Here is a 15808-nt window from a genome sequence, read left to right as displayed (position 1 = left end):
AATTCTCAGTTTCTATAACTCTTATGGCGAACAGTTCTATAAAGATGAAAAGTTACACCAATATCAATAGTTGCATACATTTCAAATTTAGATTATAAACATAAATATGAAGACTGTCTGCTTTTATGTCTTATACTAGGCCAACGTTACCAACCATTCTCAATAAGCAACATTAATATCTTGATTTATTTTTCAGAATCCTTCGTAGAAGATAATTTCAAAGAAAATGAATAATACAAAGTGCCATGAAAGAAAGAATTTACAATGCGACCTGGAGAAAGAGGTAGTTTCTCCTGCTTAGGAAAAAAGGTTGTGGGGAAAGAGGGAGAGTTTGTGGACAGTAAAAAGGAGAAAGAAAAAAAAAGAAGTACAAAGGCTAGCCACAGGGCAGACTAGTCCATGCTTGGAAAGCTGAATCAGGAGGTGTGGAGAATAAACGAATGATGTTAGGATTGAAATCTAAGGCATGAAGATTCCTTAACCCTCATTCAGCGACATTTGAATCACAAGGATCACACTTACCTAATGGTCTGATTGTGGTAACTTTTCAAATCCTGTCCAATGCTGGTGGTGACTACTATCTGTGGTGGGAGAGGTACACAAGAATCAGTTATGCTTCAACACCCCACATCATAAATATAGTCCTGGGTATAAATTACTCAAAATGGCCTGCATAGTCTTTTGCCTGATCAGTTTCTGCAAAAATAAAATTAACAGTTTACTAGCCCTGTGTGTATTTTAAGACTTAAGAAATTTATTTGTTTTTTATATATATACACACATGCATACATATATATGTATATATACATACATACATACACACACACACATATGTATATTGATTTAAGAAAGAAAGAGAGAAGGAGAGAGAAATAGAAACATCAATGATGAGAGAGAATCATTGTTTGGCTGCCTTCGAGGATCGAACCTGCAACCCAGGCATGTGCCCTTGACGGGAATCAAACCCGGAACCCCCTCAGTCCACAGGCTGACACTCTATCCACTGAGCTAAACCAGCGAGGGCAAGACTTAAGAAATTTAATTTCTCTAAATGATTTGATATAGTAAAAAGATCTGTAAAGCAGTTTTTCCTGGTGGGTTTCAGAGATTTTCAAACTACAAGCCAAAGAGATGGCCGATGTATGTTTTGCGTTCACATTGATGTTTCTCTCTCTTCTTCTCTCTAAAAATCAACTTTAAAAATCATAAAAAAGGAAGGAAGGAAGGAGGGAAAGAAGGAAGGAAGGAAGGGATGAAGACAAAAAAATGCATAAACTACTACAAGGAGTTTTTGACATTTTTATCGAATTCCATGAATGCTTTGGGGGGCGGAGTGGGGGGCAGGGGACAAAATTGGTGCCAACTGGCTTCACACACTGCTATTTCCCACCCTCCTATTTCCCACCCTCTTTTCTCAAGTTATTTCCATGGTGACAATATTTGTGTCCCGGATGTGACCAGCTGTCATTAACTGTCATGTATTCTTCTTGGTGTCTTGGATTCCAACACAAACCCCTGGAGTTAGGAAGCTCTTTTACTTTCCTAGCGCCAGCCCAGAGCCAGTGGTTACCACACATGTGCTGGCCTAACCAGGCTCTCAGAGATGTGCCTACAACACTGTGTCTCTGAAAGACAAACGAGCCCATAAAAACCAGCCCCGTTCAGCCATCTACAGAACGAAGGAAATGACTCAAACCAGTTGTTTCTCTCAGCCAACCGTTCACTTTCATTCAATTTGTCCATTTAGTCAAAGTGATGAATATGGTCATCCCACCACAGAGATGGATTTTGTGTAGGAAAACAATTAAGTATTGTTTCAGGACCTACATTTTTTTAGGCAGAACTGATGGAATGGAAAGGAAACAGATAAAAAGTCTACTAAAGAAAAAAATCTGTTCTCTTTCCACCCCCTCTGGCCTGCCTAATTCTTCTCTCCTGCTTGATCTGAGCATGTGCTCTGCCATTGAATCCTTCTCTTTAATTAAAGAACTACTTTGATTTACTCTTCTGCTCTCAAAGCTTCCACGACACCCTGCTGCTTTGCAAGCAGAAACCCAAATTCCATGATAATCAAGATTCTCCACATGCTAGCACTGAAGACATTTTCTTCCTACTATTAGTGTCCTGCAGTCTACAAATTTCTACCCCGGTCATACTGGCTTATCTGCTGACCCCCAGCAATGTGCTATGATGCTCCCACCCCTCTATACATCTCGTCCTGCCCATCCGTTGGAACCTTCTCTGTGAAAGCTTCCCTGAGCATCCCGGCATGAAGCGCTGTCTCTTGTCTCGGAATCACTGTGAGTCATTTGGCAATTAAACTCACCTTATGACATCCCTTCTCCCGCTTAATGTTAATCCCCAAAATAGTCTGTAAGCTGCTTGAGCACAGTGTCTTGCATACAGCAGGTGCAAAATAAGATCTGGGATTTGCTCTGACATGACTTGATCCCTAAGTGAAACATAGTCCTAAGCCGACCTTGTGAGGAGCAACCAAGCTACGCCATCAAAATCGTCATGGAAATGAGAAGCTAAAACATGGGCCACAGTGAGTCACCTAACATCGTTCAAGAAATAAACTAACCACCCCAGCCAACATCTCACAGACTCTTCCCAGTAACGCAACAAGGACTGGCCTGATATCTTTTCTCCTCAGAAAAAGGGAATGAGATAAATCTGGCCACCGAGGGAGGCCTGTGTACCATCTAATAATACAAGAGGCAAACAAGACATCTCTTCCAGTTTTGTTGTCGGAAAATCACAAATCAATAAGGAAAGCCGATGAGAAGATAAAGCCACCAGAAGCAAAAGTAGCATACCGACATTGTGTAGATTGAAAAAGGGAATTGCATTCAGTTATAACAACGGATTTGCCATAATCCATAATATCTGCCTTATGAGAGTTTGAAACACTTATGAATTTTTTTTTATAGTACGAAATAGATAAACACCCTTCATCCCACTAGGATTACCACTTAGGTTTGTTAATTATTATTTGTCTGTTTATGCCAAACATAAGCAATCATTTCAACTGCCAAAAACAGTCAATTTCTTGACTCCACTAACTAATAAATTTCCTGTTTAAAAAAAAAAAAAGCTGCCAATGACACTATATAAACATGGCTAGTGCTGTTTTAACATTTATCTCCACAAAGCCTTTCCCGCCAGGGGAAAAGCGCTGGATTCCTCTGGTAATTGTGGCTACACAGCCGGCTATTTTATTTACTCACTCACAGTATGGTTGAAGGAAGCACTTTACAGAGCCAATTAAACGGGATGGGATTCTTTTGATTTACACTTCCATCCATAAAAGTTTGAAAAACTGTATCTTTGTAAGGCGTTGATCATTTGCCACAAATGTGCTATTAGAGATCGTCTTGCTTCCTGACTTTAAAGCCAGGCTTCAGATAAGTGATGATGCCAATAGGTGTCTCAGAGCAGCGCACATAGGTACCTGGTCTCCATTGAACGAGATATCCAAGCGAAACCACTCCTTCAAGGGCAGGGTGAATTTCGTCTTGACAGCAAGGTCATCTCCTTGGACAAGGTGCATTTGAATATGCAAGAGGCCTAGAAGGAAAATGAAAACTCATGAAAATGACCAAAAAAACAACCACCAAAAATTCAGACGTGAATGAAGTGGCTACACCTTTTCAACAATTATCCTAAGAAGCTACCAGACTAGTCACATTCCTTCTCCCTTTAAACAAAAACAAAACCAGAAAGAAAAGAAAAAAATTACATTCGTGCATTCCTTTGTAAAGAGACAGCTATTTTAAGCTTCCAGAAGAAAAAAAAAGTTTAATTTGAAGCCTGCATTTGAAAACCATCACTCGCACTAAATTGTCACGTTGACAGCATCTTCCTTATTCTAGACAGACGTAGACACCAATAGACAGAGCATGAGAAAATGACAATATCGTTTTCAGGTTCCGTTTCATACTTACCCTCTTCGGTAAGAAACACAGAAGGCGTGCCGTACATCTCGTTGGAATCAACAAAGTACAGAATCCCGCAGAGACTGGCCTTGCAATAATGGAGTAAATAAAGCCACAAGGAAACAGTAAACCTGTGAGAGTGAGGGGGAGGAAATTATGCAGATTGGTATCATCCACACACAGGTAATTATAGTTAACAATGACCAAGTAAATTGCTTTCTTTTTAATGAAGGGATAGATCTGCCTTGTGTTCATCAGGGAGATCAGCTTGCGAAGCTTGGTTTTTGAGACAAAGGAGGCATAGGTATAACAACTGTAAAAGACAGGAGTTAAGCAGTATGGTACTCAACTGGCAGACATAATACCTGCACCTGAACCTCTGTTTCTGTGCCTCTAAGAGAATCTCACAGGCCTGCCATTTGAATTTTTTTTTAATATATATTTTTTTAATTGATTTTTTAGAGAGGAAGGGAGAAGGATAGAGAGCTAGAAACATTGATGAGAGTCATTGATCAGCTGCCTCTTGCACACCCTCTATTGGAGATGTGCCCGAAACCAATGTATATGCCCTTGACCGGAATCGAACCTGGGACCTTTCAGTCTGCAGAACGATGCTCTATCCACTGAACCAAACCGGTTTCAGCTGAATTCTTGATTAAGTCTTCTAAAGCCAGACACAGAATGAGAATCTGGATTTTCATAAGAGGTGATTTGATAAGAAACTATTCTAATTTTGATGATTAAAAGAAAAACATAATTAGGGCTTCCTGAGCAATTTTGTCTCTTTCCAAGATAAAAGCATCAGGTAGAAAAAAGCATCGTAATCTGCAAATGGCATCACTAATGCTAATTGGGACATACATACTATTTTAAGGCATACATTAGGTTGAGTGTCATAGTTCTGGTTGGCCAATATGGGACAATTAATCTAATTATTTCATGTCTGAATTGGGGCTGTTTTAGTTGAAAAAAAAATATTGTACATCTGTGATTTGTGGCGTGAGGATAAAAGGACAGTCATCAACTTAACTGTGGTAGATTTTAGCCAAGATACAGGACCCATCAATCACTCAGCAAATATTTGCTGGACACTGGCTTGGTGTCACACACCGAGTGAGCGGCCAGCAGCTCAGAGATGAGGCACGGGGAGTAACTGCATTTTGCACATGAAACAGGAATCAAGGTCAAAACAAAGGCACGGAGTTCTCTCCATCCTCCCAGGATTCACAGTTTGGGGGGAAGTGGCAGTGGCCCCGGGCTCTTTGGGGACCTAGCCAACAAGTCGTTTAGCTTATTCTGGGCTCTGTAATCTGGCCTCCAAATCAATGGTAAGATATGCAGACAGATGGTGCCACACAGCTCCCTCCTGACCCACCCAGCTGAGCAAGCTCATGAAGATAAGTTATTACAAGGAAGCTTAGCAAGAACATACGCTCGGTAAAGTGACTCAAGATCTTTCTACAGCCAGCAGCCGGGGAAGAATTAAATCACTCTGCTAAATCCATCCAGTCTGAGGTGAACCAGGAACCATTTTCAGCATCTTTAATTCAGCAGAAGGGAAAAATATATATCTGGGATTTTGCTGAAATCAACGGAGATCAGAAGTGATGTGATTTCCAGCAGCTCATCCAATCTTCTCCCGAGACAGGAAAGGCAGGACAAAGGCGGCAATCTGTGCTGGCTGTGGCTGGCTGCCCCCAAAACCCTGCAAACGCCTCAGGCTCTCGCACCTTGCCCCCCACTTGTGTCTTTCCTGGGACCGTGACATAGGAAGTCTAAGGCAAATTGAGGGTTGGTAAGTGCAAGCATAATTCAAGAATACGTTGAAGTTTTCCGGTTCACAAATTCTGCCTAAGCCATGTAGACCTCAATATTTTTGCAAAGCATGGGACAATAGGTTTTTCTTGTCTTCTTAAGGGATTCTACTAGCCTGCTCTGGTCCTAGGTAAAAAGAGCATGGCCAGCCCTAACTGGTGTGCTTAGTGGCTAGAGCACATGTGTCAAACACAAGGCCCGCGGGCCAAATCCGTCCCGCCAGGCCTTGCAATGTGGCCCGCACCGCGCTGTCATCACTGCACTCCGCTGCATTTCCATCACAATGACAGTTTATGACTGTTCAGTAAACCATTCGGCCCGAGATTTAGGCTGGATTTTAGATTTTGGCCCCTTCTCTGATTGTGTTTGACACATGTGGACCGTTAGAGCATTGGCCCACACACCAAAGGGTCACAGGTTTGATTCCAGGTGCTTGGGTTGCAATTTCAGGGCTCAGGTGAGAGGCAACCAATTGATGTCTCTCTCACATCGATGTTTCTCTCTCTCCCTCCCTCCCTTCCATTTTCTTAAAAAAAAAAAATCAATGGAACTCAACCACTGTAACTCAGAGATTGAGTGTGGACCTATGAACCAGGAGGTCAGTGTGGCTCAGAGATTGAGTGTGGACCTATGAACCAGGAGGTCAGTGTGGCTCAGAGATTGAGTGTGGACCTATGAACCAGGAGGTCAGTGTGGCTCAGAGATTGAGTGTGGACCTATGAACCAGGAGGTCACAGTTCAATTCCCAGTCAGGACCCATGCCTGGATTGCAGCTCCACCCCCAGTGGGGAGCGTGCAGGAGGCAGCTGATTAATGAGTCTCTCTCGTCATTGATGTTTCTTTCTCTCTCTTTCTCCCTCTTCCTTCTTCTCTGAAATCAATAAAAATCTACTTTAAAAAATCAATGGAAAAAACATCCTTCGGTGAGAATTAACAACAACAAAAAAAGCATGGTCTCCCCAGCCCCCACCCTCTGCCCGTTCTTACACTGGGTAATCTATCCGCTGGCGCCGGGTGGCCTCCAGCTCACGGTTCTGAAATCTTGGCAACTTCTTCACGATGCCTGTGTTCTCTCCACTGGAGGCATAGAGAAAGCCCAGGAGGGTGACCACATCTGCAAAAGACAAGATGCTGCCTTTCAATTATCTCCAGAAAAGCACTGCTTCCCAAATCACCTTCTTCCTGGGCCCCTCTGCCTAGCTCTCTCTAGTCGAGCACCGAAATGAAATAGTCTGGAAATCTTAGCAAACATTTCTCGAACATAGACTACACACCAGGCACACCTGCTCAGCATGTTACAGAGCTATCTATCCCAGTTAGTTTTCACAGCAACCCCATAAATTAGACTGTATTACTTTCCCATTCTACAGAGAAGTCTGAGGCAAAGAGGTAAAATTATTTGCCTAAGAAAGAGATACCTCTGGATAATTAATACTTGGACATCATAGGAGTAAAGTTTTCATAAGCTCAGACTTCTGTGTACATATCTAATAGAATTACTAGTGAGAAAACCAAATTTCCCCAGCTATTAAATGGTGGATCCAAATTTCGCGTTGCAAGCTCAGCTCCTACGTGCTTAACCATTTTACATGCTGTCCTTCTAATGCTAAGAAAAGCATTTTGAATTTGTCTCATAATAGTAAACTAAAACATCAGCAGCATACACTACGGTCCACAAGGCTATGAAATAATAATAACTTAATGTACAAAATATATACATTCATTTAATCCTCATTATTATCCCCAGTTTATAGGTGAAGAAATAGAAGATCAGCTGCCAAAATAATGACTTTTATTTAACACTTAGACTATGTCCAGGCAGTATGCAAAGCACATTTCAGGGAAATAAAAAATCTCATTTAATTTCACAACCGTCTATGAAATGAGGTCTATTATTATTCCCATTTAATAGATGCCGACTCTTAGAGAAGGTTATATAATAAGAGGTGGAGCTGGGATTCAAACTCAAGCAGTTTGGGTTCAGAATCCATGCTCTCAAAATTGCACAGTTATGGCTTTTGCCTTCTGTGCAGACTTTCCTAATATACTCAACACAATACCCTATGCAAATATTACTACCTATGCCCCTCAAAACCAAATAGAGAGCCCGCCACTTTATTTTGCTAATGTGGGAGAACTCTGTGGCTCTAGAAAAGAGGGTGTCCATAGCAAATCTTAAAGGAAGAACTGAACTACCTCATCTGTATTTAATACCTATTGCTTTAAACAAGGCTAATGCCAGTTCCTTATTTCCCATACCTCTCTCCCCGGAAAGAAGAATGAATTCACTAAACTCAACCTAGTAATAAAGATCACTTTTCTCTTGCTTTAAAGCACTCCTCGGTTTAAATGCCCATGATTAAATGGTGGAAATAGTCTATTTCCCTGGGGTTCTTGGGGAGGGAAAGTTTGATTTCTGTACAAGTTACCCAAAGCCAAAATAGCACAAATCATGGGTCTCTCAGTCTGGAATGATGAATGCCCCAGCTCTCATTTCTCTATGGGGAAAAAAAGTGTTGAGATATATATAAAGAGGTACCTCTGGATCATTAATACTTGGACATCATAGGAGTAAAGTTTTCATAATCTCAGGCTTCTGATAGAATTACTAGTAAGTAAGCCAAATTTCCCCGGTGCCCACAAGCCCACCTGTTTCATTTTGTACAGATGCATTTGGAAACCCCAAAGTGTGGCATTATCACTTTCAACAGAAACACTCCAAACTTTTTTTCTTTACAATTTGGGCTCATGTTGGGCACATTGGACTTGCCAGTAGGTAATGGGGATGAGGAGGGGGGCATTAGAAATAAAAATACTGCAAATATGTTGTCTTTGGAATCTGGGAGGGGAAAAAAATCACCAAGAGGCTGATATCAGCCCAACTCTGGTTTGGCTTCCACAGTGTTGATTGGAACAGAAGACACCAGATGGCCATATCAGACCCCCCCTCCCCCAGGCCCTCTGCTAGCGATCGCTGAGGATTTATCCAGTGGGTATTAGCAGCATTATCAGAATGAGCAGGATTTGATTCTGCCTGACCTGACTCCAGAAAAGGGCGGTGTTATAAAGGAGGTCTCCGAAGGGAAAGGAATGAAAAGTGAATGAATGTTGACGAGCCTGCCCTTAGCTCAGGATCAAAGTAAAGCAGGTTGAACAGGGGAGCTTGCAGCGAAGACACAGTGGAGGGAAAAACTAAGACCCAAAGATCTAAAATCATTTTACAAGAACATACACCTTCTGTAGCCAACAAGGCCAAAGTAACGGTGGTTTGCTTATAAAATCTGTAGCTCTAATAACAGTTCTATGATGTGGAGTTCTATTGCAACTTCCGTGCAGTAGTATATTGTTTTTACATTTAATTAGAAATAATGAATGAGAATGAAGTGTTGTGGCAGGAAAGGACTTCCAAATTCACCAAGCCTAGGAGGACACACAGGCTTCTTTTCTAGTTGTTGCCTGTGGCTGCTAGGAGTGCTGCAACTGGTTAGTGGTGGCTCTCCTAGGCACCAGAATGGGGACTAACAACCAGTGTCATCACCAGGAAAGAATTCGCAGCTGGGAAAACTGAGCTCCAAAGAGGTGAAGTGGCTTGTCCAACTTCCTCTAGAGTGTAAGCTCCAAGAGGGCAGGGATGTTACGTCACTCATTGTTCCGTACCCAAAGCCCAGAACTGCGCCTGACACTTGAAGAAGCTCCAGAAGTATTCGGTGAGTGAGCGAATGAATAAACAATGAAAAATAGAAATAACAGAAGACTGTTGCTGTGGTCAAGTCACGATTTGAATCTCTCTTTGGCCAACACTTTCCTCAATTCTAGAATGTGGCCCATGCTACCTAAGCCAAATAATAGTCTCTCTTCTTTCAAGTCTCTCCCCCAGATCCATTCCTTTGGTTTTTCTAAAATGAGAAAGCTGATAGGAAAAGGCCATCATTACAACGTAAACATAAAATGCCAGGAAAAAAGTTCAGGTTTGGATCTGCCTCCTTGACTGTTTTTTTTTTTTTTTTCTCTTAAATATTTTTATTAATTTCAGAGAGGAAAGGAGAGGGAGAGAGAGAGAGAAACATCGATGATGAGAGAGAATCATGGATCAGCTATGTCCCCTATTGGAGATTGAGCCCGCAAGCTAGGCAATGGTTGTTATCCCTCATTCTGGGCAAGAATCAAACTGTGACCTCCTTCTTTATAGGTTGATGTTCACACCTGCCTGGCTGTTTCGTTTTATTTCCTCTAATTTTAGAGCAAGAAGAGGCATTAGATATCCTGTGGTGCAAACTCCTTCATTTGAAGACAAGGAAAGTGTGAGGTCTTGCTGAAGATTGTATAGCAAATAAGGGACCCAGGTATGACACAAACCTGGTCTCCAACTACAGACCAATGGGCTCCTGCTTAAAGCACATCACATGTCAAAAGGCCTCCCCGAGAACGAGGACTGATGTCCAGCTGGCACGCCCCTGTGAGGCCACACTGGTTGTTAAATACAGATGTATGTCCAAGGCCACACCACCACCCACCCACCCACCCGGGCCTCTCCTTCAGGGTAGAGCGCGGCTCAGCAGGGCTCCAGCACCATGCTATTTCAGCACTAGGGCTAGCGCCTGGGGACTGACTGAGCCCCACCCCCCACCTCTTCCCAGTTATTAAGCATTTTGCATATCACCCTTGGGTGGGGTGGCTGGGACGACTAGTAGCCCATTGCCTGGTTCAGCTGAGTGATCAGAGCCCTGTCAAAGACACCTGCTCCGGGGAAGATCCATTTCCACGAAACAAAGCCCCACTCTGGGTGTGCATCAAACATGTCACAATAATGCGGCTGAGGTCCTTTGTGGAGAAGTTAAGAAATAGTCTTGTTGCAGGGAATAACTATGACTATAAATCTGTAAACAGAACCTAGAGGACAACAAGCTAAGATTTTTCAACCTGGAGAAGGAAAGCTAGAGCGCAGGTAACTCAATAATGCTTTCCAAGCACAGGGCATTCAAAAGACAGTGGTGAAGGGGGAGAGGGTTATTTTCCTTAAAGCTGAAGATGGAGAACAAACACCCTGCTCTCCACCAAGTACAATTTAGCTCAGAACTTTCCCCAGAAGATGCTAGGCAGGGAAGTGAGTGACTAAGGATGTCTGTGAAATGTCCAATACAAGGAGCCTTAATAAATTCCACTCCCAGTCACTTTTCCTCCAAACATCCTTGTATGTGTAGAAAAACATACACGTACAAGGATGTTTGGCAAAACCTTGCTGGTAATGGTAAAAAGAGTATAAATGACCTGCATGACCATCAGCAGGAGATAAGTGAAATTAAGGACCTTCAGGACAATGCAATGCTAAGCAGTTATTGAAAAGAACGAGTGTGTGCAGCACGTGCTGGCACAGAGAGATCTCGGCTGCACTGTGAGGGAGTGCGGGGCAGCGTGTATGGCGTCCTCCCTCCTGTGGATGAAGAGAAGGAGCCATCCACGTAATGTTCCCAGGCGCAGAGAATGTTTCTGGAAGGAGACACGAGAAATGAGTGCTGCTGAGCTGGCCTCTAGGAACGGGACAAGAAGAGTGTGGTGTGGGGGCTCTTCCCCCAAACACTTTTACACCATCTGAACTGTTTTATTATTTTTAAATTGATTTCAGAGATGAAATGAACAAGAGAGAGATAGAAACATCAATGAAGAGAGAGAATCATTGATGGGCTGCCTCCTGCACACCCCCTACTTGGGATCGGATCACAATCCAGGCACGTGCCCTGACCGGGAACCAAACCGTGACCCTTTGGTTCATAGTTCGACTCTCAACCACCGAGCCAAGCCGGATGGGCCATCTGAACTTTGTAAACCGGGTGCCTGTGTCCCTGTTTTGGCTAAGAGAAAAGAGGACAACGTCCTCTGAGCATTTCTGTTCGGCAGGGAAGAAGGGACTGGCCACATTCAGAGGCCTCCCCGCCCTTGGGCCTCCATGGATTTCAGTCCACTTCAGAAGGACTAAGTCCAGTGGGGAAGGAAAGCAGGATGATAGACATCGGTGAAAATTCAGCATAAGACAAAGGGCATTCCTTCTGATTTGGGACCTGGGCCGGGACTGCATGAGCATACTTTAGGGAAAGACGGAAACAGCAAAGCAGGAGCATCAGGAAGTTGGCTCCAGTTAAACACGCTCTTGAGCCTGGGCTTCCCCTCAGTAAAGAGAAGACGAGAATCATACTCTTCCCCACGGGAATATTATGAGGATTAAATGAGGCAATGTGCATGGAGAAGGTGTTTTGAGAATCATAAAGGGCAATGCAGATACAAGGCATTAATTAGTGTTCTTACGGGGACATTCAGACTACTGTGATTAACTGGGGGGGAAAAAAACAAAGGAACCAAGTCTCTTTTCTTCTTCTTCTAAAAGTGCCAAATACACAGTTCTTGTAATTACAGACAGTATCATCATGTCATTGACTTGAGTAATCCTGCTGCATAAACTGATATTTCATAGAGACAGGCGAAGTCTGGCTCCAATATTTGACTTAATCTTCTATTGGCTTGTTATAATGGAATTCTGCTCTAAGAAACCATTCTTCCAATCCAGCAGATCTGAAGATGAGAATGCATTTTAAGTGAAAGGGAAGAAACGTGGGAAAGAAGAAAAGTGCCATGCTCCCCGGTTTTTTGAATTAAGAGGGAAAAAATCAGAAAAATGTTCCTACAGGGAAACATGAGGGTAGAATTTTCTTTCTTTCTTTTTTTAATCTTCACCAGAGGATATTTCCCCCCTGGTTTTTAGAGAGAGTGGAAGGGAGAAGGAGAGACAGAGAGAAACATCAATGTGTCATAGATTGATTGCCTCCCTCATGCCCCCAACCAGGGCCGGGAGGGTGCAACCGAGGTACATTGCCTTGACCAGAATCAAACCTGAGACCCTTCATTCCATGGGCTGAAGCCAAACCAGCCAGGGCAGTGCAGAATGTTTAGCACATCTTGGCATGGCTCCAACCTGCCTTTCCAGTCTTATTTCCTGAACTGCTCATCTCCACAAACAAGTGTTGCTCCTCCACATTTCCACCCTGTGGTAGACTTTGGTGCTCCGTCCACATGGCACTCTCTCTCACTGGGCAGAGACTCCTCTCAGAATCACGGCAATGGAGGTAGCCACACCCAACCACTCTGGGTCAGCATGCAAGACGAAACCTATTTGCTATCCCTCAGATCAAGGGAGGCAGACGCACGGACACCCCCCACCTCCTCCATCAGCCTGCACTCCCTCCTCTGCCTGTCCCTTCTGCCTGGATGCCCTTCCCTCCATTCCTTCTCTGACTATGAAAACTCAACTCATCCTTCCAGTCTCTGTTCAAATGTCACCTCTTCTGTGAAGAAGGCTAGCAAAGCACCTAACACTAAGACTGCTTGGTAAGGTTTTTTCCCCCCAATGAATTAATGACTTAAATAAAGAGCTCCATGGTATCACCCAGCAGTGATTAGTGGGTAAGTGTAGCAATTGGGAACCAAACTACTTGGGTTCAAGTCCCAGCTCCATCATGACCTTAGACAATTTACGCTATCTCTCTCAGTCAGTTTCTTCCTCTGTAAATATGAGCCAGAGCACTGAGCAGATCTAAATTAGATACCCACCGAAAGCACCTCACACAGTACCTGGCAATAGAATAGCTTCTTTCTATTCTATTGGTAGCTGAATAATCTCCTACAAAGAGGGGAAGATGGTGTCTGCATTTCTGAGTGCCCAGATTGAGTAAAGAAATTGGCACAGCTCTAACCTGTTTGACTCAGTGGATAGAGCGTCAGCCTGCATACTGGAGGGTCCCGGGTTCGATTCTGGCCTTGGTTGTGGGTACAGCCCCAGTGTTGGGTATGCAGGAGGCAGCTAATCGGTATTTCTCTCTCATTGTTGTTTCTGACTCTCTATCCCTCTCTCTTCATCTCTGTAAAAAAATCAATAAAATATAATTTTAAAAAAAGAAAGAAATTGGCACATAGTAGGTACCCAATCAACCTTTGTTTAATTAAATTGAACATGACACACATCATATAGGGTGGTGGAACAACAGAGGGCTAGGGAAGGCCAAAGAGTGGAGAGTTAATTTCTGATTGTGGGGATCCAAAAGAAAAAAAGATAAAGGAAAGAAAAATGCTTTGAGTTGGGATGAGGGAAGGGTTGAATTCTGAGCTGCCTACTGAAATGTGAGCATCATTTTGCCAGGAAGACAGGGCAGGTGGCAACGGTGGGAGGATGTTGGTGGGGAGTGGGAGTCAGGGATGGCAGCCATCCAGGTAAAAGAACCTGCTTTAGCCAAGATATACGGGTGCAGAATCAATCTAATCAGACTCAAACTACACGGGCAGGCGCACAGGGTGAAGGCGAGCTCACGTGTGGTTGCAAAGGAGGATCGCTGACCTGAAGGCTGCAGCCTTAACCAGCACAGCCCACAGGAACCACGGGCCCCACCTGGGAAACTGCAGTGTGAGTGTGTGCAAGGAGCCCCAGGGAAGGCACACAGCCCCCGCCTACCCCCACCCGCTCCTTAATGCAACAGCCCGCAGAGTGAGGATGCTGTCACAGCGTGACGGTCACACACAAGCATCAGAGAGAACAAGGTTCTTGCCCCTTGGTGAAGAGCATTCATTACTCAGTCTCATCACTCAAGCGACAAATATCAGTCACCGCACACCACCTGACACACACAGGCACTGTGTTCCTGGAACAAAACAGTCCAGGACCCTGGCCTGGTGGAGCTTGTGTTTCTGGGATGAAGACACTCCACCAGCAAAAAGCAATAAAAGATAGTTAGTGACGACGTCCCGTGGCAATAAGGCTATGGAGGAAAAAGAAAGGCGGTAACAATGGGGTGGGGTAGCAGGGGCGAGGCTGCTGTCTGAGATAAGGTGGGCAGGGAAGTCATGTCTGATGAGATGCCATCTGTGCAGGGGTAGGATGCAGTAAGAGAAGTGGGGGAGGAGTACCTTAGGAGGGAGCAGTAGCACAAATGCCCCTACGAGGGAAAGAACTCAGTAGGTTTGTGGAGAAGCAAACAGGCTCCCGTGGCTAGAACAGGTGGGCACGGGAAGCACGGCGGGAGAGGGGGTGGGAAGGGGACAGGAACAGATTTCACGGGCCACGGTAGGCAACACAGGCTGACCTTTAGCGACTGGCATAGGAGCAACTGCCCGCAGGAGGTGATGGGACCTGCTGGCACTGCTGCTAGGTGGGGGAGGAGGCAGAGCTGGAAGGCCACCTGCAGGCTGTGGCCACCATCCAGACAGAGCTGGTATGCTTTAGACCACACGACAGCGATGCAGGTGGTGCGAGGGAACTGAATAGGCAATGAGATATGGAGACAGAGGGAACAGGACTAGCTGGCCTCCCACAACAGGGCATGATAGGAAGAGAAGTCTGATGGGCCAGCAACCCCCCAGGGGCGTGGATTTCTCTCTCTGGGGGAGTTCACGCATGAATCAGGCACACGTGTGATGGGAAAGGGACCACGGCTAAGGCCTGGTCCCCTCACCACCACCCAAGGAATGGACAGTAGTATGTAGAGCCACAGGTGTGCTGTACCTGGCTACCTCTGGCCCATGCGCCTGGAACGGAGCATGAACAGGTGCACCAGCATGCAGGTGGCCGAGCCTGGCCACACAGGTGTCCCGAGCGGCTGCCCACTCTGACCCAGGGTACGTTTTCGCAGCAGGGCCGGACAAAAGTCCGCTGCATCTCTACCAAAAATCAGACCCCCGGCCTGGCCTGGGACGGTCCTGGCACCGGAGATCAGCTGTAACGGTGAGTGTGTGGGCACGGCCTCGCCTCGGCCATGTGCATTGTCACTCCAGTCTTACGCACGGCACCACTGTGCACGGGGACCGGGGTCACTCCCCTTATAGAGGAAAAGAAAGCAGAAAGGAGGTACTTCAGTCCAGAGGCAGCGCCCTTGTAGGGTACCAGTCATTTGACTCAGAAATGTTCCCCACACCCGCCACCAGTGCGGGCTACAGACAGAGACACAACATGAAAGGTACTGAGCAGCTCCCTAATGCCATCTTGTTCTGATGTGACTTGCGTTCGCCAAGTGTCCCTG

General features: G+C 44.8%; 1 protein-coding gene across 1 annotated transcript in view; it reads right to left on the bottom strand.

Annotated features, from left to right (window-relative positions):
• The window catches only part of SEL1L3 (SEL1L family member 3), a 116484-nt gene that overhangs the window by 84070 nt on the left and 16606 nt on the right, over positions 1-15808 (bottom strand). Inside the window, exons 3-6 of the mRNA XM_036419145.2 lie at positions 6741-6867; positions 3948-4069; positions 3455-3570; positions 523-581 (exon numbers count right to left, since the gene is read on the bottom strand). Coding sequence (XP_036275038.1) covers positions 523-581; positions 3455-3570; positions 3948-4069; positions 6741-6867 — 424 coding nt within the window. The remainder of the gene's footprint in view (positions 1-522; positions 582-3454; positions 3571-3947; positions 4070-6740; positions 6868-15808) is intronic.

This window comes from Pipistrellus kuhlii, unplaced genomic scaffold (assembly GCF_014108245.1).
Source record: "Pipistrellus kuhlii isolate mPipKuh1 unplaced genomic scaffold, mPipKuh1.p scaffold_m20_p_1, whole genome shotgun sequence".
Taxonomy (NCBI): domain Eukaryota; kingdom Metazoa; phylum Chordata; class Mammalia; order Chiroptera; family Vespertilionidae; genus Pipistrellus; species Pipistrellus kuhlii.
Note: the sequence above shows the minus strand (reverse complement) of the source record. Positions and strands in the feature narration are given on the sequence as shown.